At 38.4% G+C, this 23,849-nt stretch overlaps 1 protein-coding gene across 3 annotated transcripts in view; it reads left to right on the top strand.

Annotated features, from left to right (window-relative positions):
- The window catches only part of ORC5 (origin recognition complex subunit 5), a 74,785-nt gene extending 62,056 nt beyond the window's left edge, over positions 1-12,729 (top strand). For 2 of the 3 annotated variants that reach the window (XM_059712768.1, XM_059712767.1), the window contains exons 13-14: positions 2,935-3,047; positions 12,171-12,729. In XM_059712768.1, coding sequence (XP_059568751.1) covers positions 2,935-3,047; positions 12,171-12,216 — 159 coding nt within the window. In that variant the 3' untranslated portion in view covers positions 12,217-12,729. The remainder of the gene's footprint in view (positions 1-2,934; positions 3,048-12,170) is intronic. The other variant, XM_059712769.1, reaches the window with a different exon arrangement.
- Positions 12,730-23,849: the final 11,120 nt, after the last annotated feature.

Raw genomic sequence — 23,849 nt, 5'->3', positions numbered from 1 at the left:
GTATGAAAGTAGAGTAATTTAGTATATTATTCAAGTTAAAGAATTGATCAAATATATGAGGGTATTTGAAGCCCAGGAAAGTAGAAGTTATAATACTATCCTATATAATAAAAGCATAATATGCAAATTGACCAAACAGCTGAACAGCAGAATAACAACAACCATCTGGACGACCACCCGGGACCACGCTATGACACCCACTGGCACCAGGCCAGCCAAGGCAGGTGCAATCCGATTGGTCGGGAGCCCAGGCATCACCCCATGATTGCCCTGCAGAGGGAGGCCCAGGCAAATGGCCGGCAGGGCAGTCAATCCGGGGGCTCCACAATCACCCTGTAGAGGGAAGCCCAGGCCACCAACCAGCAGTCTGCAACAGGTGGGCAGGGCCTCCCTCTGCGAGGGAAGCCCGGGTCCCGGGTGCCGGCAGCCGAGGGAAGCCCGGTTCCCGGGTGCCGGCAGCCGGAGGGAAGGCCGGGTCCCGGGTGCCGGCAGCCGGAGGGAAGCCCGGGTCCCAGGTGCCGGCAGCTGGAGGGAAGCCCGGGTCCCGGGTGCCGGCAGCCGGAGGGAAGCCCGGGTCCCGGGTGCAGGCAGCTGGGGGAAGGAAGGCCTACTCTTGCACGAATTTTGTGCATCAGGCCTCTAGTTATAAATAAATGCCTTGGCAAAGTAAAAGGTAATCAGTGATTTCTTTTATATTAAAAGAAAAAGAACTAAAGAAACCTGCCATCCTATGTAATAAAAGGGTAATTTGCAGATTGTCTCCTCTACTGGGAGTTCAACCGGAGTTTGTCCAGGAGGTGGGGCCAGCCTGCCAACTGTCCATGGCCCCTCCCCCTGGCCAGCCTGGCCCAATCAACCCGGGACCGACTGGACCCCACTTGTGCACAAATTTGTGCACCGGGCCTCTAGTTAATAAAGGGAGCCCTACCTGGTTTGGCTCAGTGAGTAGAGCGTTGGTCTGTGGACTGAAAGGTCCCAAGTTCAATTCTGGTCAAGGCCACATGCCCGGGCTGTGGGCTTGACCCCCACCCAGTAGGGGTGTGCAGGAGGCAGCTGATCAATGCTTCTTTCTCATCATTGATATTCCTATCTTTCCCTCTCCCTCTCTGAAATCAATAAACATATATTTAAAAATAATAATAAAGGGAGATTAATGTATGAGTTTCAAATGCTATTACTAACCTACTTTATTTAGCAAATGGATTGAAGTTAATGAATATATTTTGCCATAGTAGACTATTAAACTCTTTTCTGTATCTGTTACTTGTTACAATTTCAGGCCTACTTTTATCATGATTCCTACCTGTTTCTAAACTGGGAGGGATACGAGGTTGTCTTGACTTTCAGCAATGCTTTCTTCCCCCAAAGACTCCAGTATCCCTTGGCTCCCCCTTCTGTTCTGTCTCATCCCTTCATACTAACGGTCTCAAGCGACTCATATTGTAAGAGATACGAGCTCAGGGCCTTTCTTTAAACCTCTTTTAAAATCTGTTTTAATATATCTTCATTTTTCTTTTTGTTAGTATTTGATGTGTCTATTCTGTCCTTTGACTTGTAACCTTCTTATAGTCTTCTGTTCTAGATGTATCTCTTCTAAGCAGTATATAGTTGGGTTTATTTTTTCAATCAATCTTTTTCTTTTATTTGTAATATTTAGTTAGTTTACTTATAATTACTATTGTAATTTTGTTTATATTATCTTGTTTTTTACTTTCTGTTTGTCCTACCTGTTTTTATTTTCTTTTAATTTTCTTCAGATTGATAATTTTTATAATTTAGTTTTTCCCCACTCTACTAATTTAGATGTACATACTCTTGTTTCTACTCTTACTTGCTACGTAAAAAAATTATAATATAAATGAATATTCATACTTGAATTACCAAAGTTGAAAGTTAATGAATACTTCTATTTTTCTCTCAGATGCCACAAGACCTGAGAACATTTCTATTTTATTTTCTCCAATTCTAATTTATATATTATTGGTATGTGTATTTATCCTGTTTTTACTTATTTTTTAGAGAGAGGGGAAAGGAGAGGAATTGAGAGAAAGAGACATCGATGAGAGAGAAACATAGATCGGCTGCCTCTTGCACACCCCTTACTTGGGGATTGAGCCCGAAACCTGGGCATAGTGCCCTGACCAGTAATCAAACCGGTGACCTCTTGGTTCCTGGGTCGACACTCAGCCGCTGAGCCATACTGGCCGGGCTATCCTATTTTTAAACCCATAATACATTATTATTGTTATTAGCTACACAGAAAAATTTATTTAGATATACCACCATATATACTACTTTATTCTTCATTCCTTATATTTCAGACCTTCTAAGTGGTATCTCTTTCTCTTGAAGGTACAGTTTAGGAATTTCCTTGAGTAGGGATCTTGTGATAGCAAACCTTTGGTTGTTTTTAGTTTGGGGTAATCCTTCTGGTATTTTCCTGACTACTTAATTGGTGATCAGTTTTTAAAGCAAGACTAAGCCCAGGTCGGAAGGATGTATTTCTTATTGCTTATCTAACCAGCTACCCAACTCTGAAAAAGATCCATATCTACATAACTTGATTCTCAAGAGAGTGTACATTTGATATTCTGAGGTATTTAGAAACTCCATAAAATTCTTAAGTAGAGAGAAGGAATGTGATTTTTTTTGTAGTTTTTTAAAGGTTAACAGCTGTATATGACTTATTAGTGGAACAAAGCTGTCTCTCATGGAATCCTTAGTGATTGACTGTTAGTTTGGTTAACTAGGACATTAAGCATATCTACAAATTTGTGTATACTAGTATACATTTCAAAGTAGTAACATTCTTTGTACATATTCTTGTAAATTCAGTTATATGTTTTTCTCAAAGTAATTATAAAGTGTTTTAGAAATAACGACATGATGTACTCATTACTACATTTTCTCATAAAAATGCTTTCTTACATTTAGATTACCTCTCTAGTGACCCTGCAGCTATTAACCCTGGTTGGCCATGATGACCAGCTTGATGGACCAAAGTACAAATGCACAGTATCTCTAGACTTCATCAGAGCTATCGCTAGGTAAGCATAGAGTAATTGTGAACATAAAATGTCTTGAATTATGTAAATTATATACTAAATATAAAAATCAATGTAATGTCATTAGTCATTTAAGCAAGGAAAGATTATTTAAGTGCCACGAATGATTAAGTTTCACTGTAGAATGAACCCTCTCATCAAATTTACAAATGGCATAAAATTGGAAGAATTAGCTAAGATGTTGGATGGCAAAAATTAAGATTCTGAAAGACAACAGAATGGAAAAATGGTCCCATAGTAGCAAGGTCAGATTTAACGGACAGTTAACTACAAAAAAACTCTCCTATGTAATAAAACAAGGTGGGAGAGACTTGGCTTAACTTCTGGGTATTTGAGCTGACTACATGGTTTTAAAAATCCTGGTGTCTCATTTAAGAGATGTACTAGGTCTGTCTACTCTGTGTTGCCTTAGGCAGGCCAAATCTGGTGTGCTGTGCTTGGAGTTCTAAGAGGGGCATTAACAAATGGGTATATGCTGAGGAGAGGGCAGGAGGACAGTGGTAAAATGAGGAGAACCATGTCTGACTGAGGGACAGGGTGTGAGAAAAAACCTTATGAAGGATAGGGTAATCGTCTCAAGTATTTCAGGGGTTGTCACGTACAAAATGGATGGAACTAATTCTGAGCAATCGTAGAGCATTAGAAGTTCTAGGAAAGAACTGTTTGTTGAAATGAGAGCTCTCTAAAAATGTACCGCGTTCTCACAAAGAGGTGTATCTGCTGTTAGGGAAAATGTTCCAGCCATTTTATATGAGTAAATTACTTCATCTCACGGTTGCAGCTGGATAACAACCTGTTAGGACTTGTAGTGGAAGAGGTAATGTGAATGTAGACTGGCATGTGGCAAAAGATAATCCATAAAACAGTGCTTCCCAGCCTTTTTGAATATGAAAATTTTATTTTAATATCCCTTTAAAATTAATCATGAGAATATGTACATTTATTTCAAATTAATAACACACAGACATGAAACATTATTTATTCAGGCTAAAAACAGTGCTTGACATTATGGATTTGCAGATCTCTAATGAATTGAAGTTCTGAAGTGTATAGGTTAGCAGCCTGTACTCTGAAGTCTCTTCTGAATTAAAAGATCTGTGAGCATATGATGCAGGTATTTGAAATATTTTGATGGCATGTATACTCTAAAAAATAAAATAAGGTTTTTGAAATGTGTTGTTACAAAAAAAATGGGCAAATTTTTACACAGAAGAAATTGAGGAAAATATTTTTTTGACTGTATTCAGTATGACCATAAGGCTATAACTTTCTTTTTCCAAACAATGATATTAATAATTCTATGTCTAAGAGCCTATATCAAAGGCATAACTTTTGATGCAGCACCTTTCTTTCAGCAGTTTTGTCGTTGTTTTAAATGTGTTGGGTCGTGCCCCAGCATAATGAACAGGACAGAGGTTTGTGAGTGCTCAGTATGGAGAATATACAGTGAGCCAAACTGAATTGGGCCTTACTTAATCCACAGTGTCAGTGATGTTAGACCCAGCCCGAGAAATGCACTTTCATTTTCCACTTCAGAAGGGAGCAGGAATTTTGCCAGAGAACTTGGCAACTCTGTAATTTGCTTTGTTACCTTTGTTTTCTTATTCTTTTTCACTTTCTATGGACAGTGTCCAAAGAGTAACTACCTCTGTCTTCCCACATCGGCACCCTTCCACTCTCCTAACATTCTGCCATAATGAAAACCTGATTATTACCTGGGATGTTCCTTCCCCCAGAGTTCTCTGTAGTGGTAGCTATTTATTTCCCAAACCCCAACCAGGGCTGCAGGCACTTTTTTTTTTTTAATTTATTGGATTTTTTACAGTGAGGAAGGGAGAGGGGTAGAGAGTTAGAAATATTGATGAGCTGCCTCCTGCACACTCCCTACTGGGTATGTGCCTGCAACAAAGGTACATGCCCTTGACTGGAATCGAACCTGGGACCCTTGAGTCCACAGGCTGATGCTCTCTCCACTGTGACATCCTTTTTCCTTGTTGCCACTTCCAGATTGTTACTGACCCCAAATTCTTATAAAAATGTGGGCTTTTTTGAGACTCATACAATCTGGCTCTATTTCCCTCTTGTCCTATGGTTGATTATTATCAACAACCTCCCAGCCATTCCACCTCATGTATTAAAGACAGGAGCACATGGTTCACAGACTTCTTTTCAACCTAGATTCTTGACTCTATTCAGACCACAGATGCTAACATCTGTATTCACTTTGTTCAGCATTCACTGTGTTTCACAGAACAAATTAAAACCAGCAGTTGAGAAACTCCTTCAACTGCCTGCATTGGTGCCAATCTTCTTCCTTCTTCAGCAGGGTGGGTCTCTTCTTCTCTCAGGGGATTCTTCCACTTCTGCTCTCCCTGTTTCCCCGGGCTCTTTTGCTTCCTCAGGCTCTTTGTCCACTCTGGGGCATCTAACACTGTGGACTGCTCTCTCTTTCTTAAAACGGTCTTCTCTTACAGCCCATGGTTCCAGTCTCTTTATTCTTTGGCTGTTCGTTTGTTTTTTGTTTTTTTTATAAGGCACATTTGTTAGTTTATCCTATCCACCCTACCTTAAATGTGGCTGGTCCTTGAGACTTGGCTCTTTTTTCATATCCTTTTTTCCTAGTCAGTTTTAGTATACTCAAGACTTCAACACCATCTATAGATTAATAATTCCCTAATTGTCAAGGCCAGACTTTTCTTCTAATATTCCATACCTTTATTGGATGTTTCCGAGTTACATTAATACATTTCCAAAACTGAACTCAGAAATTCTAATCTCTGCTTCCTCCTGCCAACAAAAACGTAATGATCCAGCTTTCCTCCCATGTCCTTATTTCAGCGATCAGCACTGCAGCCTGCCATGTTGCACAGGCTGAAATCAGGGATTCTTGACATTGCTCTGTCTCTCTCACACTCTGCATAGCCAAGCATTAGTCCTGCTGAGCCTAGAAGTCCCACCTACTGATCTCAAAGTCATTCACTTTTACCATTTGTACTGTTACCCTCTAGAGCAGCCTTGGGCAAACTACGGCCCGCGGGCCGGATCTGCCCGTTTGAAATGAATAAAACTATTGAAAAAAAAGACCGTACCCTTTTATGTAATGATGTTTACTTTGAATTTATATTAGTTCACACAAACACTCCATCCATGCTTTTGTTCCAAGGACCCATTGTGGCCCTCGAGTCAAAAAGTTTGCCCACCCCTGCTCTAGAGTCTAGACCAAGCCACCACCATCTCTCCTCTAGTAACTCTTAATTAGTCTCCTATCTACTTTAATTTGTTGTCCACACTATAGCCAAAATGACCTTATAAAAATTTAATGTCACCCTCCTACTTAAGTCTTTAATAGTTTTACATAACTCTAAATAGGAATAAAAACAGAATCTTTGAAATAGCCTACAAGGTCCCAGTGATCTGGCCCTGGCTTTGTGCCCTGCCATGTCTAGCACACACGGCTTCTTTTTTAGGTATTTGTACTTCAACCTGTCTGGCTTTTTCAGTTCTTCATAGTCCCTCTGTGATCCCCATCTGTGCATATATGTGGCAAAGATGGGAATCCAACTCCTCCTCTCCTTTAGCTAATGGCTGAAGAAGCCTCAAGTATACCATGACAACCATCCAACCTCCAGCCCCCCCCCCCCCCCCAGTTATACAGCTCCCATTGTCATGTTTTAATACTAATCATAATTTTAACTAATTAACTTAATAATGAGAATTCATCTTTCTCCAGTATAAGTACACAAAGCTCAAACAGAGACTGTGTTTGCGTCAACCCCCGCTTCACTTCAAACCCAGCACAATGCTTTAAACTTAGTATATGCTAAATATATAAATTTTGCATGTTTTCCTGTAGTGATGAGCAATAAAACTTCAGATGAAAGGGGACCATTGTGGGCTTGTCTTTTGGGGCAAAAAGAGGGAGCTAAAGAGGCAAAGTCTTGTTCCATATCCGAGGCCTGGTGGAGAAAAGAGATCCCAAGTATAGTTACCAAAGGAGAGGTAGGTAGGCCCATATCCAGACACCTGTGGCAGAGAAGCAACAATTAGATCACAGGACACAACCTAAATGTCCAAAATAAGGGACTGGATCAGTAATTTATTGTAAATTCGTACTTAAAAAAACACTATGTTGTTATTAAAAATCATACTTTTCAAGGATAAAAACATGGAGTTAAATGGTTAAATATGAGCTGAAGTGGATAAAGCAGTTATTTATAAAGTATATACAAGGAAAACCTAAGGGAACAGAATGATGGTCAAAATTGTCAGTTGCTACCAAGAAATAAAGTGGAGTCTATCCAATTTAACAATACAGCAGTCATTTGTGTCTTTATCAGGGAAAGTTTCAGAAATACAGTGGGTGGATGTCAGATTATAGTGTATTTAAACAGTACTTATAAGAAAGTAGAAGCAGCAAATAGAGAGGATATCTTTATTTAACATTTATTGTGTTATAATCATTGTGCTAGGCTTTGGCTAGGCTTTGGGGATATAGCAACAAGTATAACAGAGCTCTATTCTATCCCTATGAGCTTATATTCTAGAATGTTTTGCCATAAAGAGGAAGAGAGAGGATTATTACCTATTAAAGGTATTGTGAGAGGGTCATTATTTTTTAAAGATTTGAGCATATTTAGATGGTGATGGGAAAGGACTGCTAAGGAAGGAAAGTTAATACACATCAAAGAGAGATTAATTTAAAGCATCATAAAGTCCTTGGAATGGTATATAAGCATGGGGTTTAGGAAGAAATAGCCTTAGCTGAGAAAGAGAATCCTTTTGCATTAAAACAAGAGGAAAAGTGTATTCAGATAGAGTTGAGTGTCACGCTTTGGTAGTAAGAAGTTGAGGGAATTCTGATCTGAGGTTCCTATTTTACCTGTAAAGGAAGGGGGGAAATTCAGACTAAATCCAGAAGTGGTAGCAGTTTGAGAGGAATATAGATATTTCGAATAGCTGCTGTGGGGAATGGAAAGAAAGTGCTGATAAGGAAAGCAACTTGCTGAGAGCGTTGAGGCCCCAGTTCCGGTTCCTGACCTTGAATTTACAGTGGCACCGATCTGTGAAACTTGGGATCTTCTCCAACAGCTTCCAGAAATATGCTGGGTACTGGGACAGCAAAAGAATATAATTGAAATCACATAAGATTGGGGTTTTGCCAGGTGAATTCAGCGAGTGCTAGCTGGTGAACCCTTGAAGTGGCAAACCGTGGAGTCTACGCTAGGAGAGGGAGGGAGGAAGAAAGTAAAGCTACTAGAGGGCTGAGTGCCTGGCACGTAGATACTCAGTATTTGTTGATCAGGAGAAAATAAAGGGGTTTATGAACTGGTTTTCTGGTAGGTGTTCCAGACAGCTTAAAGGAAGAGTTTGGAGATCAGAGGGTAGAACGTACAAATATGTTTTTAGAGAAGAACATCTCAGTTTGATCATGGATCCTAGAAGACCATTGAAGGTTAAAAAAGACAAGTGTTCAGTGCAGTCACTAAGGCTCATGTAGTTCTTGGGATGGAAAGGGAGTCTAAACTGGATGCTACATTATTCATTGAGTAAGAATGGTGATAAAGGGGCTGGCAGTGGTTCTCAACCTTCCTAATGCCGCGACCCTTTAATACAGTTCCTCATGTTGTGGTGACCCCCAACCATAAAATTATTTTTGTTGCTACTTCATAACTGTAATTTTGCTACTGTTATGAATCGTAATGTAAATATCTGATATGCAGGATGTATTTTCATTGTTCGTGACCCACAGGTTGAGAACCGCTGGGCTAGAGGATAGTGAATGGAATGGCCTGAGTCTCAGAGAAGTAGAGCTGTTTTGCACAAGGACTTAACCCCACCTAACAGGACTACCTGGGGTGCAGGAGAGAGTCTAAACTAAACCTCATTGGGAAGAGCTAAAGAAAAGGGTTGGTTCTCATGAGGAGCCAGTTTAGCTAGCCCAGAAGAGGAAAAAAAAAAATCCATGGAAGAGATAGAGGTCATAGAGAACTTTATTTACCAAGGAACAGTGGAAAGATTTGGACAGAGAAGCAATAAGAGGCTGGTCCTAGAAAGGGAGCCCAGGATACAGAGGTAGAGTATGGGGGAAGATAAATGACTGAGAAACTTATTAAATATTGTCCTTGGACTGTTCCTAATATGAACGGTAGTTCTAGGTTTCCAGTTTGTTTTTCCTCCATAGTCAGTGTGAAGGCACAACAAGATAATTTAAGATTACAAATTGAAGTTGTACAGTTGCAAAGTGACAGAAGAACCAAACTAGAAAAGAATTGAACTGCCCACCACAGTAAAAGGAAATAAAATAGCACCCCATTAGAAAGAAGTATTTTGGTGTTATAAAAGAATCAACAAAATGAAATGAAAGGATAAAGGCTAAATTAAATCCATAGCTGTATACCATGTAATTAACTTGTATTAAAATATTGCAAATTCTGATTTAAGAATTACTCCTAGGCTAATTGTCACCAACACTGTTTGTGTTTATCCTGTTTCCTTTTAGATGCTTACTTTAGAAAATAATTAATTTGGATTCTATGAAAGAATCTCCTGTAGTATATAAAAATTATCCCAAAATCTTAAAAATGTCTTTATATGAATCTAATATACATCTGAAACCATGAAAAACGAGAGAAAGTACTTGCAGAGTACATAACTCCCTTTGTACGTTAAAACTTTCTTTAGGCCAGCTGGTGGGGCTCTGTGGTTGAGCGGTGACCTTCAACAGCACGTGCCAGGGTTGTGGGTGCAATCCCCAGTAGGGGGCATGCAGGAGGCAGCCGATCAATGATTCTCATCATTGATGTTTCTATCTCACCCTCTCTTCCTCTCTGAAATCAATATAAATATATTTTTAAAAAGCAAACAAACTTTCTTTAATGTGAATTGTTTGTCTCCAAGTCCTTAAAGCACAAAGTTATCTTTGGAATATGTTACATAATTTTCGATGTTGCCCTTGAGGCTATTTTATCAAATTCTTCCATGTCTTAGAATAATATATGTGGGGATCAGTTGCCAAGTCATCTGTTTATGTTGGAGGATGGTGGGACGATAGAGATAAGGTAGTCATACATGTTGAGCAGCAAATGTTTTTTAAAGGAATGATCTTACATATCCTTTTCCTGATTAATTTAGTTTTTAATAAAAAGTTTTTAACTATATTATTCAATTTGCTTGAATCCTTCCCAGTGGCAAAGCAGAGAAGAATATAATGCAGCTTTTTTATAAATGAATACATTTAAATGCTTAGTATTTTTAAATCAGTTCATTCATTCTATTAGAGAAAATTTTATTGCACAAACTGTGTTATAGTTACACAAATAGATTACTAAGTAAAATAAGGAGTCCTACCAGTAACAAATATTTTAATTTGTTTGTGTTCTCTTCTAGTTTTAGTCCATTATACAAAAAATTATCCTTAACTGTCACAACATAGTACAATTCTCTGTCCTCCTTTCCCCTTGTAATGTAGGTATCTCTTCATATTGATTATTTTGTATGGCTATGTAATATTCTACCAAATGTCTTCTAATCCCATAGTATTGGAAGTTAAATTATTTTAATCTTTAGCTTCTTCTAAACTTTATTTTTCACCCAATGCCAAAGAAAAATGACATTAAAACAGCATTAAGTTTACCTTATCACTTAAGGTTTAGAACCTTAAGACCCAGTCGTTATGGGGAATGGTGCTTGGGAGATGTACAATTTCACTCCCCTTTTTACCTGTGGTTAAAAATAGCTACTATGTTTTCTTCTAAGATCCTTTGAAACACATCTTTTCAACCAATACCATGATTTTTTAAAAAAGTGATTTGTTAGTGGTACCTTGTTGCTAGTAATTTTGACGGAGGTAGGGGTTGAAGGTGTTCTAGAACTGAATGAAAGAAAAACACATAAAACTAAAATAGTTTTATGATATATAACTATATCTTTTGTGTTTTTATGCCTGAGATAAGATTTAAAAGACTTTAGTACCTATTTTTAGTTGTTTTATTACTGCTAGTTATAATAAAATTGTTTTGGCAGTGTTTTTATGCATTTGGAAAGGTTAAGTATTCTTCAGAGAGGCACAGTTGTAATAAGACAATTAAGGTATTTTTCAGTCCACCATTAGGTACCACAATATCCATAGAATCTCATTTCAGCTATTTTTAAATGTGTTTTCATAAGCGGTATCTATAATTCCACATTCCAAATTTTTAAAAATATTTGATATGTCAGTCATTTGCTTAGAAACATTTTTAGAAAGTATATTATAAAATGATAGACAAAAACATTAATTGGTGATTTAATAAATAAGAGCATGCAATTAGTGAATCTTTAGAAGGCTATTCTCACACGGATGGTTATTTTTGCAGAATTGAATACTTTAAGGCTTTAATTTTATACTTATTGCTAGATCATTATATCTAATTATTTTGACCATTTATTCAAATAATAAACCTCTAAGTCTGAATATTTATAGTGAAGAATGAGTTTGGAGAAAGGAAAATAATTATATGTCTTTCTCTTTCTGCTGTTTTATTCTGCCTGCTACCAGAGTACAAAAATATACATTCACATCGTCTGTTGTAGCGTATTCTTGGATCATACAGATTTAGTTACAATACACACACAGGTCAGCCAGTGTTAAAAGATTGAAAAGAATGAAAACTACAAATGAGGACAGATGAGCTATGCATTCTGTAATGATAAAACAGGTGTTTTGGAAGATAAACAGTATTCAAAAGCAAAGAAGATTTAAATACTTTTGCATCTCTAATTACTTTATTCTGGTTATTAGACAAAAAGCAAATAGCTTTCAGATGAAATCTAAACTTTCTGTAGTATAATTGAAATGCAGAATGTTGAATAGTTCTAACTTCATTTCCTTTTTTTAGAAAAGCAAACTTTATGAGAGGGAAAATGAACTTTTTAAAGAATCTCTTTTCCTAGTAACATTTTGAAAAACTAATGTCAATTCTTTCATGGTGCTTTTGACAGCACCATAGAATTATTCACCACCAGTTGTGAATTATTTTGCATGTGCTTCCCAGAATCATACATGTAAAGCTGAGCAGCGCAGTCTGGGGGTGAGGATGCTAACCTATTATCTGTTTTTGTTTATAGGACGGTGAACTTTGACATAATAAAATACTTGTATGATTTCTTGTGAAAACAAGCTTCAAAGCCATATGGACACTGTGACAATGACTAAGCCAAGCTGTGTTCATCCAACTACTTAGCTGGCCAGGGAGAGGAGTTCTTTGGCTCTACTGGATTTGTCCAGACAGGTGCTGGCCCAGCATGGAATCTGATGAAAATACTCTGATTGGTCTGGGTGGATGTGAGCAGAAGACTATTTACCAGGGGCCCTGGAGTATTTGGAAGCAATGTGTTAATTATAAACAGCAGGGTTTGAGCACAATCTGTTCTGCTCCTAATGATGTTATCTTAACACTGAAATTGCCTGAAACCCATTTACTTAGGACTACATTTTGCTGTGAACCATCCCCTGCGCTTTGAAGGTGCCAGCAGCCCTTGTATATAAGCCCAGTCTTTCCACTTCCTCTCCACAGGAGCCTCTGCAGTTGCTTGCCAGAGCAGATTTTCCTAAGGCCACTGTTTTAAAAGACCATAGTTGCAAAATATAATAAATAGAGGCGTGCTTTAAAAAAAAAAACAACAAGCTTGTATGTGCGTATCTTTCACTCTGCTTTTCTCAAAAGGCCAAGGTAGTTTGATCAGATCTAGGCCAACTTTCCATCTCTAAGCCTACTTTAACTAGGGTCCTTGTATGAGGTTTATCTGGTCATTCTTGCAATTAACCACCCAACTTAGCTTTTTAAATACTCATGATAGTTTTCTTTTTTCAATCATTGAACTTAAAAGTTCCACAATACATTTTTTCCCTGTTGCATCAATGAACCTTAGGGCTGATTTTTTTGTCTGTTTATATTTTTAAAGAAGCTTTCTGTTAGCATTTGAATATTTGAATTGTTTTACGCAGATTTAAAGTGCTTAATTGCAGAGCCTAGTTTAAATTTTAGTGGCATTTTACTCTCTCATTCCTTTTTTTTAAATATATATATACATATTTTATTGATTTTTTACAGAGAGGAAGGAAGAGAGATAGTTAGAAACATCGATGAGAGAGAAACATCGATCAGCTGCCTCCCGCACATCTCCCACCGGGGATGTGCCCGCAACCCAGGTACATGCCCTTGACCGGAATCGAACCCTGGACCTTTCAGTCCGCAGGCCGATGCTCTATCCACTGAGCCAAACCGGTTCCGGCTCATTCCTTTCTTGAAGAAAAAGGCTCACAGTGAGCACTCCCAGATAGGAAGCCTTTTAAAAATGTAGTGGTTATCTGACACTTTCTGAATCAAAGAAAAGAAGTAGTTGTCTACTTAAATTTATTTAGTGGTAATGAATAGAGGGGGGGAAAAACTGGACTTCCTTTGTGTCTCCCTACATAAGACAGCAAGGGTAGACTTTCTTGCCCAAAAGATGACATCCACAATGAGTGATAGAGCACCCACACCCTGAGTCTCTTGTTACCCAGAAGATGGTGAAATTTTGTGTTCCACAAGATGTTTAGAGAGGCCAGAATCAGGGCAAAGCCATGGGCATTGCAAATGCAGGCATAGATTTCCTGCACATAGAAATCCATGTGTCATTAAAGTAGTGAGAAAAGAGTCAAGAAATAAAATGGAGTCATTATAGTCAAGCTGCTAAATTACTAAAATGAAGTAGGTTGAGGCAAGAGGAAATGATTGTATCCCTGCTTTTACTAGCCTGCGGACTTAAAATTTGAATTTTTTAGTAGTCTATCAATGTCTATGAATATATAGCCTGTAGGTCATTCTCTGAAGAACTTAGGAAAGAATGTTCATGTATCCAGACCGCCTGACGCCTGTTATCCACATCACCTGACATCCATTATCCAGACCACCAGACGAAGATCACCACCTCGGACCAATCCAGAGCTAAGAATACAGGACTGATTTTTTTTTTTCTTTCTCAAGAATATACTTTTTACTGTTAAGAGCTCTCAATTTTTCTCTTTTCTTCGAAACACTCTTGATATCGTTATAATTTAACGGTTATTAATTAACTGGAAAGGAAGAGAGGGAAGGCCGAATATTATATGCTTGCCCAGTAAAATCTAAAGGGGAGAGAGTGCTTGTCAGTCATACCTGGGAACAGAGCATTGGCAAGAGTAGGCATATAGGCATGGCCACTGCAAGGGCCGGAAGATTTAATATTTAAACTCCTAAACAAGAGGTTCCGTCTGGCTCTGGCTGCTGACGCCTGACTCCTGGCTTGCAGGGCTGTTAAAGCTCTGCACTTGCCCAACGGCCTACAGCCTTGTGGACCCCACACATAATGGACTGATGGACTGGAATTAGCCTAGTGCTCTGCCAGACTCTCCACCATGGAAAGGAAACTCTGAACACTGGCTTTGTGTTTAGTTCTGCTGGATTCCCAGCTGCACCTCTTCCGGAACTGGATTAAGGTAAATGGGACTTTGGAAACCGTGAGATATAACTACTTGCAAATAAAAATCATCTGTTCTCCCGTGTGAGACTTAAAAGTAATTTTTTTCAAGGTACCATAAAAACCCAACCGCCTACATCCAGTGGGGAAAGGGATCCTCCACTTCCACTGATAACACTCTGGGCATTACCTGGTAGTGTTTTCAATTTGCAAATCCTTAAATAAAATTTTGCCGTTTTTAATTTTAGCAAAGTCAGATTCATTTATGCTTGGTTAACAGTTTGGGTAGCTGATTCCAGAAAGAGCAAGCAATGCCATTGGGAAAGTGTTCAGCCCTCATAGTTTGCTATAACGTGGTAGGACTGCTGTGCAGATTTTGGATAGGCTAGGACTGGTCCCCATAGAATATCAGGATTGGGGGAGGGGCAGAGATTGTCAAATGGAGAACTAGGGAGGACAGAAAGGCAGTTTCTTGTGACTCTCCATGGCTTTTCCTCACTTTTGGCCACCTGTCCACTGCCTAGCACATTGCCTATCCCGTATGCCCCACACTGAGCTACACTGCAAAATACCTTGCAACCAGATTTCCTCTGCCCCTGACTAGGCCCACTCAGAACTTTGCTGTTTTGTAATTTACTTCTAATGGCTGCTAAATAACTCACTAATTTGATTAATTTATTTAAATGAAGACTAAAAGAACATAATATGGATATTAGCATTTTACAAGGGTCATCTGCAAATGAATTCTCTATGGGAATTATGCTGGTGGGTGGGTCAGATATTTCCTTTAAGGGAGGAAGTTCTTAAATTATACTGGGCATCTATTCTAGCTGAAAGTGACTGAGGTAGTAGAAGAAGAAGGTTACCAAGCTGTGGGTTTTTAGGGGGTTTTTTTGTACGTGGTTAATCCTTTTTAAAACGTCTTTCAATTACCATGACCCAGGCATACATAGTGAGGTGGAGACATTGCTTCCTCTTCCCTTTATTGGGTCAATTTCAATCCCTGAATTCACCGCTGAAGCAATTCCTTTTTAATAACTCTGGAGGGATTGTGAACCAAAAAGCTTCTTTTTAAGCCCTAAAGTCAGAAAGGGATCAAGTTCCCAGGGCAGCAGTTAAGAGGGCTCTTGGAGTCAGACTCACTTGGGTCAAATCCTGGTTGTATCTCCTACAGGCTGTGTGACTTTAGACAAGTTATTGGATCTCTGTGTCTGTTTTCTCACCTGTACAGTGGAGGATAGAACTACTTCGTAGGGTTGTTTAGAGGATTAAATAAATTATATATTTAAGGCAATAGTTCTCAACTAGGGGCAATTTGTCATCCAGGGAACATTTACAATTTCTGGAGACATTTTTGTCACAAGTAGGTGCAGGTGGGGAGGTTAGAGGCCTGGGATGTAGCTAAACCTCTTAAATGCATATCCCACAACAGAATTATCAGGACCACAGTGTCAACAGTGCTGAGGTCAAGAAATTCTGAAATAAGGTAACTGACATAGTAAGTGCTTAATAAATGTTAGATATTGTTATGAAACATTTATTTGTGGCCTAGAATGAATGTGAGAATGTGGTAACATTTCAACTTAAAAGAAGAAGTACTCTTACCTAACTGTACCTATAAAAATCATTTCTTATTTAAAATTTTGGAATTTTTTTTTTACGTTTTTTTAAAAACTTTTTTTTTTCCCCATCAGCATTTTATCCTGCTTTCATGAAGTTTACAATCTAGCAAAGAACCTTCAGAGGATAAAAGAAATCCTCATGTTTTTGCCAGTTGATTCTACAAATCATTTCCAGTGAGAAAAGTCAGCTTCCACCTTCATACATAAAAATAAAAATGTCATTATCTCTTGTGTATCCAGGACTCATGGCACCCAAGAGTTTCAAGGTTGGGAAAGAAGTTTCTAGAAAGAAACTCAAATCTAGTTTGGTCTCCAGAAATTTCATTTCTCTGATATCAGATGAATCCAGCTTCTATCTGGGATGAAGTTGAACTACAGGATCTATCAACTAGCATCATCTCTGCCTTTATAGTCCTGTGAGCCTGTAACCATTCCTACTGAGAGTGTCCAAATCCAAGCCCACTGGGTTAGGGAATCTGCAGCAGATGTAATAGAGGCTTTCAAATAACACTTCTGGGTTAACGCACAGGGTGCTGAAGAGCCAGGTCTTTCTTCTTCAGTGGATCCCATCTTTAACCAATCTATCGCCAACAGGAGAGAGAGCAATTTTGGAATTATTTAAATCAATATAGTGCTTGGTATTGTTATTTTTGGAATGGGAGGATTATGTAGTGGGTTCTAATCCATATGCAGATTTCATTACTTCTTTTTCAGGATCTTGTTGAATAGTCAAAAACCTCATCTGAGAATGATTGAATCAAAGAACAGGTGACTGAAGAATTACTTTGTTTGCCCTCAGGTATGATGTCTAGATAATTAGTGATGTACCTCCAATGGATTTATTGTAATTAAGGTGCTTTGGGGCATGAATCCTCAGTGAGAGCAAGCCTCCTTAGCCCCTCCAAAGTCTGCACTACACAAAGAAAAGTAATGAACCAGATCCGGGAATAATGACCCTTTATCGCATTAAGTACTTAGTAGTTCTCTAAAATAGCAGATGAAGTGCAGCAACTGCCCGTGTGTGCAGTCAGGGCTATACTAGTGTCCTCCCTTGCTACCTGATGCCGCACACTATTGTGTACCATAATTGTTTGCATTTTATGCCTTCCGTTATGAGCAGAGACTTGGAGGTAATTAGACCAGAGGTTGATATCATTCAGCTTCATTCCTACCTTTCTGAAGGCTTCATCTGCTACTGAGTGTGGCTGCCTGTCATATGTGAATAGCCTAGATAATTTCGCATGTAATTTCCGTCTGCTGACACAAAATTTTTAGGAGAGCTCAAAGAAATCTTTTCTATCAAGATAGCAACATTTCACTCAAATTTGCCATTAAATGCCCTGAATACACAGTTAGTGTTCATTTTTCAGCAGTGACACATTCAAGAAGCACAGTATGAGAACTAGAAATTTGGTAGAGCAGAGAAAATTATAATCAATTCATTCATTTAACTGCATGTTGATGCACAGTAATCATGGGAATTTTAGAAGGCATTCAACTGTTTGAGTAAATACTGGTGGCTTTGGCGTGATGGAAAGAGCTTGGATTTTTAAAGCCAGTAAAGATCAGCTTGGGTTTTGGATAAATCATTTTTCATTTCCTTGGTCTGTGAAGGAGTTGAGAGTCTGATTTAACTGCAGTTTCCATACAAGTATTCAATAATCTTTCAATACTAAGTACTGGCTGTGAACCAGGCATTGCGTTGGATTTAGGAGATACAGATTTCTGGCCTGGACAACAGGTACTATCAGCATTGGTACAGCCATTCCTGGAGATGGGAAATCCTGGGGGAGAAGTTAACGTCTATGGCGTGAGGAAGACCATGAGTTCAACTTTAGACATTTTGCTTCATACTTGAATTGTGAGTTATTCAAGTAATATTAAATAGGTGGTTGGATTTAGGTTAGAGATCAGAGTTACTACAAAGTATAAACTAGGAGTCATCAGAATAGAGGTGGCCATTTAGTGAGTTAAAGGTCTTAGTTCTTATAATGTCCATGACGTGGTGAGGGAGAAATCATCTGGAAATAATTGAAAGGAAATACATATAAGGTGGTTATAACTATTGCACTTCAACTGAAAGTTAACTTAAAATTTTAAAGTAACAATTCACTTCAGTGCATGAAGCAGCAGTAAGAGACCAACCTGGGCTAGGTGCCATGTACTATATGGTCTTAAAACGAAAAACCAAGCCCACTTAGAGTTTTAGTTCTGTGGAGAATGTTAGATCCAAACACAATTTCATCACTTTGGGCTGACTTTCATAGTACAGTTGACCTTTGAATAAAATGGGTTTAAATTGCACAGGTCCACTTATTTGTGGATTTTTTTAAATATATTGGAAAAGTTTCTGGAGATTTGCAACAATTTGAGAAAAAAAACTTGCAGACAAACTGCACAGCCTAGAAATATTGAAAAAATTAAGGAAAAGTTAGATATGTCGTAAGTGCATAAAATACAGGTCCGCATTTTCTCTTCCTTATGGTTGTCTCAATAACATTTTCTTTAGCTTACTTTATTGTAAAAATACATTATATAATACACATAACAAAAATATGTTAATCTACTGTTTATGTTATTGATAAGGCTTCCAGTCCACAGTAGGCTATTACTAGTTAAGTTTTGGGGAGTCAAAAGGTATGTGTGGATTGTCAACTGCATGGAATGAGAGTAGGGAGTACTGTCTCCTAACCCTGCGTTGTTCAAGGGTTAACTGTAATAGAGATGTTACTCTGGCTCAGGTGTTTCTGGAATTTCTTAACTCTCTTTAGATTCACATAATGGGACTTATTCACTTGGCAATGAAGAGAGCCTCAGAGGAACTGAGATGCACTAACCCCGTAAACATCCATGAGAGAGGATGCTAAAATAGAACTGCTGTTTCTATATCAGTTGTTCTTTAATTGAAAAATGTTGACTACGTATTAGTGCAAGTTTTGGCATATTTACTTCTAGTTACTATATTGTTCTTGTAATTTAAAGAGAAATATAATTGTCTTTCATACTGAGAAAGAGAAGACAGGTCAGGTGGGGTCCAGTGGCAACCATAGCAGCCTGTGAAATAGGATTAGTAGGAGAATTAAGATTGAAGTTTCACCAAAAATGTTTAGAGTGAATAAAGTTTTTTAAAAAGTCATTTATATACAAGTAGTTGAAATGTGAAACTACATCAACATAATGAAAAACATCAAAAACTAATTCTCAAATATGTGTGGCCAATATGTGTTTTTTAAATAAATGCTTATCATGGTAATAAAACAGGCGGAAGAACAAAAGAAACTCTAAAGTGAGGAAAGAGAGTCAAAAAAATTGAAGTATGAAAGGAGGAGGACAGTGAAATAGATGCTAACTTACAGAAATTTGAATCAAGATAGCACGGAAGCAGAATGTTCCATTGATCTGTTGCTGAATAACAAACCACCCCACTCTTAATGGCCTAAAAACAACAATCATTTATTTTGTTCATGAAACTGCAGTGTGGGCAGGACGTGGCTCCAAACAGAAACTTGACAATGGAATTGGAATCATGACATGAAGCCTGGCTCATGTCTGGAGGCTGATGCTGACTGGTGCCTCTCACCTGGAACACCAATGTGTGGTCTCCCTGTGCTCTCTCCACTTCCTCTTGGTATGATGACTAGATTCAGAGAGCCAGCATCCCAAGAGAAACCCACAGATACTGCATGGCCATGTCTAATGTAGCACCAGATGTTACATAGCATCACTTTGCTCCACTGTGTTTAAGGCAGTGATTGTGGCCTAGTTATATTGAAAGGGAAGGGAATTAGACCCACCTGTCTATAGAAGGGGTGTCAAAGAATTTGCAAACATGATTTAAATCACCAAACAGGATATATAGGCTGAAAATAATACTTTCATGTGCTATAGAGGGAATAGCTATTATGTCATTTCAAAATTTGAATTGGTGTGGCAGTGACCGCTGGTTGTCCTTCTACCCCACCAAGTATCTCTGCTTCCTTCCTGAAGCTCAGGAGCTGTGGCTATAAGAAAGCCCATGTCGTTGGAGCACAAGAAGCAAAAGCAACTGTAGTAGGAAATGGGGTCAGAGAGGTAATGGGGGCCAGGCCATGAGTGGCCTTGCAGGAATTGAAGAACCTTGATTCTTTTTTTTATTTTGTTTTTTTAGTAAATTACACTTAACATGAATTTATTGGGGTGACATTCATCAATCAAATTATATAGGTTTCAGGTGTATAGTTCTATAATACATCATCTGTATATTGTGTTGTGTGTTCACCACCCCAAGTCAAGTCTCCTTCCATTGCCATTTACCCCCCTTTATCCTCTTCTGTCTCCCCCCACCTCCCCTTCTCTCTGGCAATCACCATACGTTGTCTGTGTCTATGAGGTATTTTTTTGTTTGTTTGTTTTTTGCTCAATCCCTTCACCTTTTCACCCAGCCCCAAATCCCCCTCCACTCTGACAGCTGTCATCTGTTCTCTATCTATGAGTCTGTTTCTATTTTGTTACTTTATTTTGTTCATTAGACTCCACATATGAGTTAAATCAAACGGTCCTTGTCCTTCTCTGGCATATTTCAGCTTAGCATTGTGTTCTCCAAGTCCATCCATACTGTCGCAAAGGATGAGATTTCCTTTTTTGCAGCTGAGTAGTATTCCATTCTGTAAATATACCACAACTTTTTATCTACTCATCTACAGATGGGCACTTGGGCTGCTTCCAAATCTTGGCTATTTTAAATAATACTGCAATGAACATAGGGGTACATATATTCTTTCAAATCAGTGTTTTGGTTTCTTTGGATTTATTCCTAGTACTGAGGTAACTCCATACTGCTTTCCACAGTGGCTGCACCAATCTGCATCCCCACCAACATTGCACTAGAGTTCCCTTTTCTCCACATGCTTGCCAGCACACTTGTTTGTTGATTTATTGAAGGTAGCCATTCTCACAGGTATGAGGTGATATTGTGGTTTTCGTTTCATTTTTCTAATGATTAGTGACATTGGGCATCTTTTTATATGTCTATTGGCCATCTGCATGTTCCTCTTTGGAGAAGTGTCTATTTAGGTCCTTTGACCATTTTTTAAATTGATTTTTTTTTTTTTGGTGTTGAGTTTTATAAAATTTGGATGTTAACCCATATCAGAGGTATCACTGGTGAATATATTCCCCCATTCAGTGGGTTGTTTTTTCATTTTGTTGATGGTTTCCTTTGCCGTGCAAAAACTTTTTAGTTTGATGTAATCTCATTTGTTTGTTTTTTCTTTTGTTTTCCTTGCCTGAGGTGATATATCAGAAAAAAAATATTTCTAAAAGAAATGTCTGATATTTTACTGCCTTGGTTATTATTCTGTGTGAGATGGAGAGAGTTTTGAGCATAGAAGCCACGTGATCTGGTTTTGATTGGATCTGTGATCTGGCTCACTGAGTGCTACACTGAGATAGGCTTTTGGGGAGATGAGGGTGGAGGGAGGAAGAGCGATGAGAACGCTATTAAAATAATCCAAATGAAAGATAATGGTGGTTCAGTAAGGGTATTAACAGTGGAGGTGGTGAGAAGTTGTTAGATTCAGGATATAACTTGAAAGAAATATCTATAGTATGTACTAATTAATTGGATATTGACTGTGAAAGAAAGAGCCAAGGTAGACTTCAGGGCTTTTGACCTGAACATCTGGAATACTGGAGGGGAGAAAAGATCAGGGGTTCAGGTGTGGACTTGGTAAATTGGAAATTACTAAATATCTAAGTGGAGATGTCAAGGAGGCAGTTAGATAGACAAAAATGAAGTGCAGGGTAGAAGTCCAGGCTGCAGATATCAGTGTGGGGTTGTCAGTATTTAAATGGGAGCATGTAATGGAACAGTGTATATAAAGGAAATATGGTTGGCTCCTGTGGATTAGAACATTTTTCCTATTCGCTGGCTGAGCTCCTGCCCCCAGGTTGCTGCTAAACCATAAGGAACCTTGGTCAATCTTTTCTGTGGGAGGATGGGATTCACTTAAATACTAAAATTTCAAATACTAAATTTTTATTGCAAAAATTTCAACTGGTCCTTGAAATGTTAAAAAGAAAAATGACAGGAAAGGACTGAGTGTGTCATAGATTTAGATAGAACAGTTTAATCATGCCCACCCTGCACAAAATGGCCTCTAAATACTGAATTGACAGATAAAATACGCTATTTAAATTTCAAAAGTCATTGTTTTAAAGCTGTTCTTACTACATTTACTTTCCCTTTCAGAATAAATAAATAAGTTTATATGCTGAATTTTTCCATTTTATATATAAAAGTTTTTTCTAGATAGATCTAAGTGAATAGTATTTGGTTATTAGTAACTAACTCTCCCCCCCTTCCCCAGGAAACAGACTTCTATCTTTTGTATTTTTACCCTAATCATGACACATTCACCACTGAATCACACTCAGTAGAGGACATGCTTGGAGTTTTGGCTCCAGATGTTGGATTGCTTGGCACTGTTTTAAATTTCCATTGTGAACAACGGCAGTTATTAGCAAGACAGCTGTAGGAGGCAGAACAGAGTGCAATGGACAGCCCTGTATAAAGATTAAAACTATCAGTATGGTTCCATCATTATCGTACAGTAAATAAGAGCTGCCTGTGTAAGGAAGATGAGGACAAAAGTTAGATTACTGGACACATATTGTCCTTTGAGATGGAAATTGCTTTTCCTTTTCCTCATTTCTCATTGCTAAAACTATATGATAGAGATCATTATAACTACCACTGGACCAATTGTACAGGTGTCCACTACATAGTGCCTGGCACTGTAGTAGACAGTTCACATACTAGTATATTCTGTCTAATGCTTATATAGTTTGGATTTTAAAAAAAGTATTCACCCAATCATTGACAGCAGAATGCCTTTTAGGGAAGAAAACGCTTGATGGGTAGTTAGGAGGACAAGTTGAGGAGGAAGATGAGATCATCAGAGTTCCTTGGAAGAAGTAAGGCAGCAGAAAGATCGATAAACTCTCCTGTATAACAAAATAATCATTTCTTTTTTTATTCTGAGGATCAGGGCAAGAGTGCCAAATGGCCTGGGCTACTGTATGGGTAGGTGGTATAGCCAAGCAGAAATTTTAGCTTACTGCTTTACAATTCAAGATGTGACCATTTGTTAGAACCTTTAAATTTTGTGTAACAGTTGCATGCAATAGCCATGCTTTCTGAGAGATCATCAAAAGAGGCTGTTTCCTACAAATGTGTTGACACTAGAGTAAATTTCTTTTAAAGTTTGCAAAATACCAAGTGGAAACCACAAAGTTAGCTGTGTAAGATATTGGTTAGAAGTAAGCAATCCAAGCAAAAATTTACATGCTTTATTATTTATAACTAAATTAACTTCTGAGCCCCCACTTCTGTTGATGGTAGAAACTAACAGGCTAATTCAAGATTAACTCAGTCACTTGTAATTTGAACTCGGTCTCCTAGGATTCTTTTCCTCTCCTTCCACCCATATTGTTAGGCCCAGGTATAGCTGGACTCCCTGTTATTCATGAGCATATTGTGCAGGCACTGGAAAGCTGAGGACAGATGCTAGCTGACATCGTCTGACCCAGTCTTTCTTTTCATTTGGTGAATTAGTGCATCTTCTGCAGTGGGTGCAGAAGATCCTCACAGGCTGTGCTCATTCTCATAGGGCTGTCCACATAACTCTTCTGCAGACCTTCTTGC

This window comes from Myotis daubentonii, chromosome 10, assembly GCF_963259705.1.
Source record: "Myotis daubentonii chromosome 10, mMyoDau2.1, whole genome shotgun sequence".
In the NCBI taxonomy this organism is placed as follows: Eukaryota; Metazoa; Chordata; class Mammalia; order Chiroptera; family Vespertilionidae; genus Myotis; species Myotis daubentonii.
The sequence above is the reverse complement of the archived record's forward strand: the minus strand, read 5'-3'. Positions and strand labels throughout refer to the sequence as shown.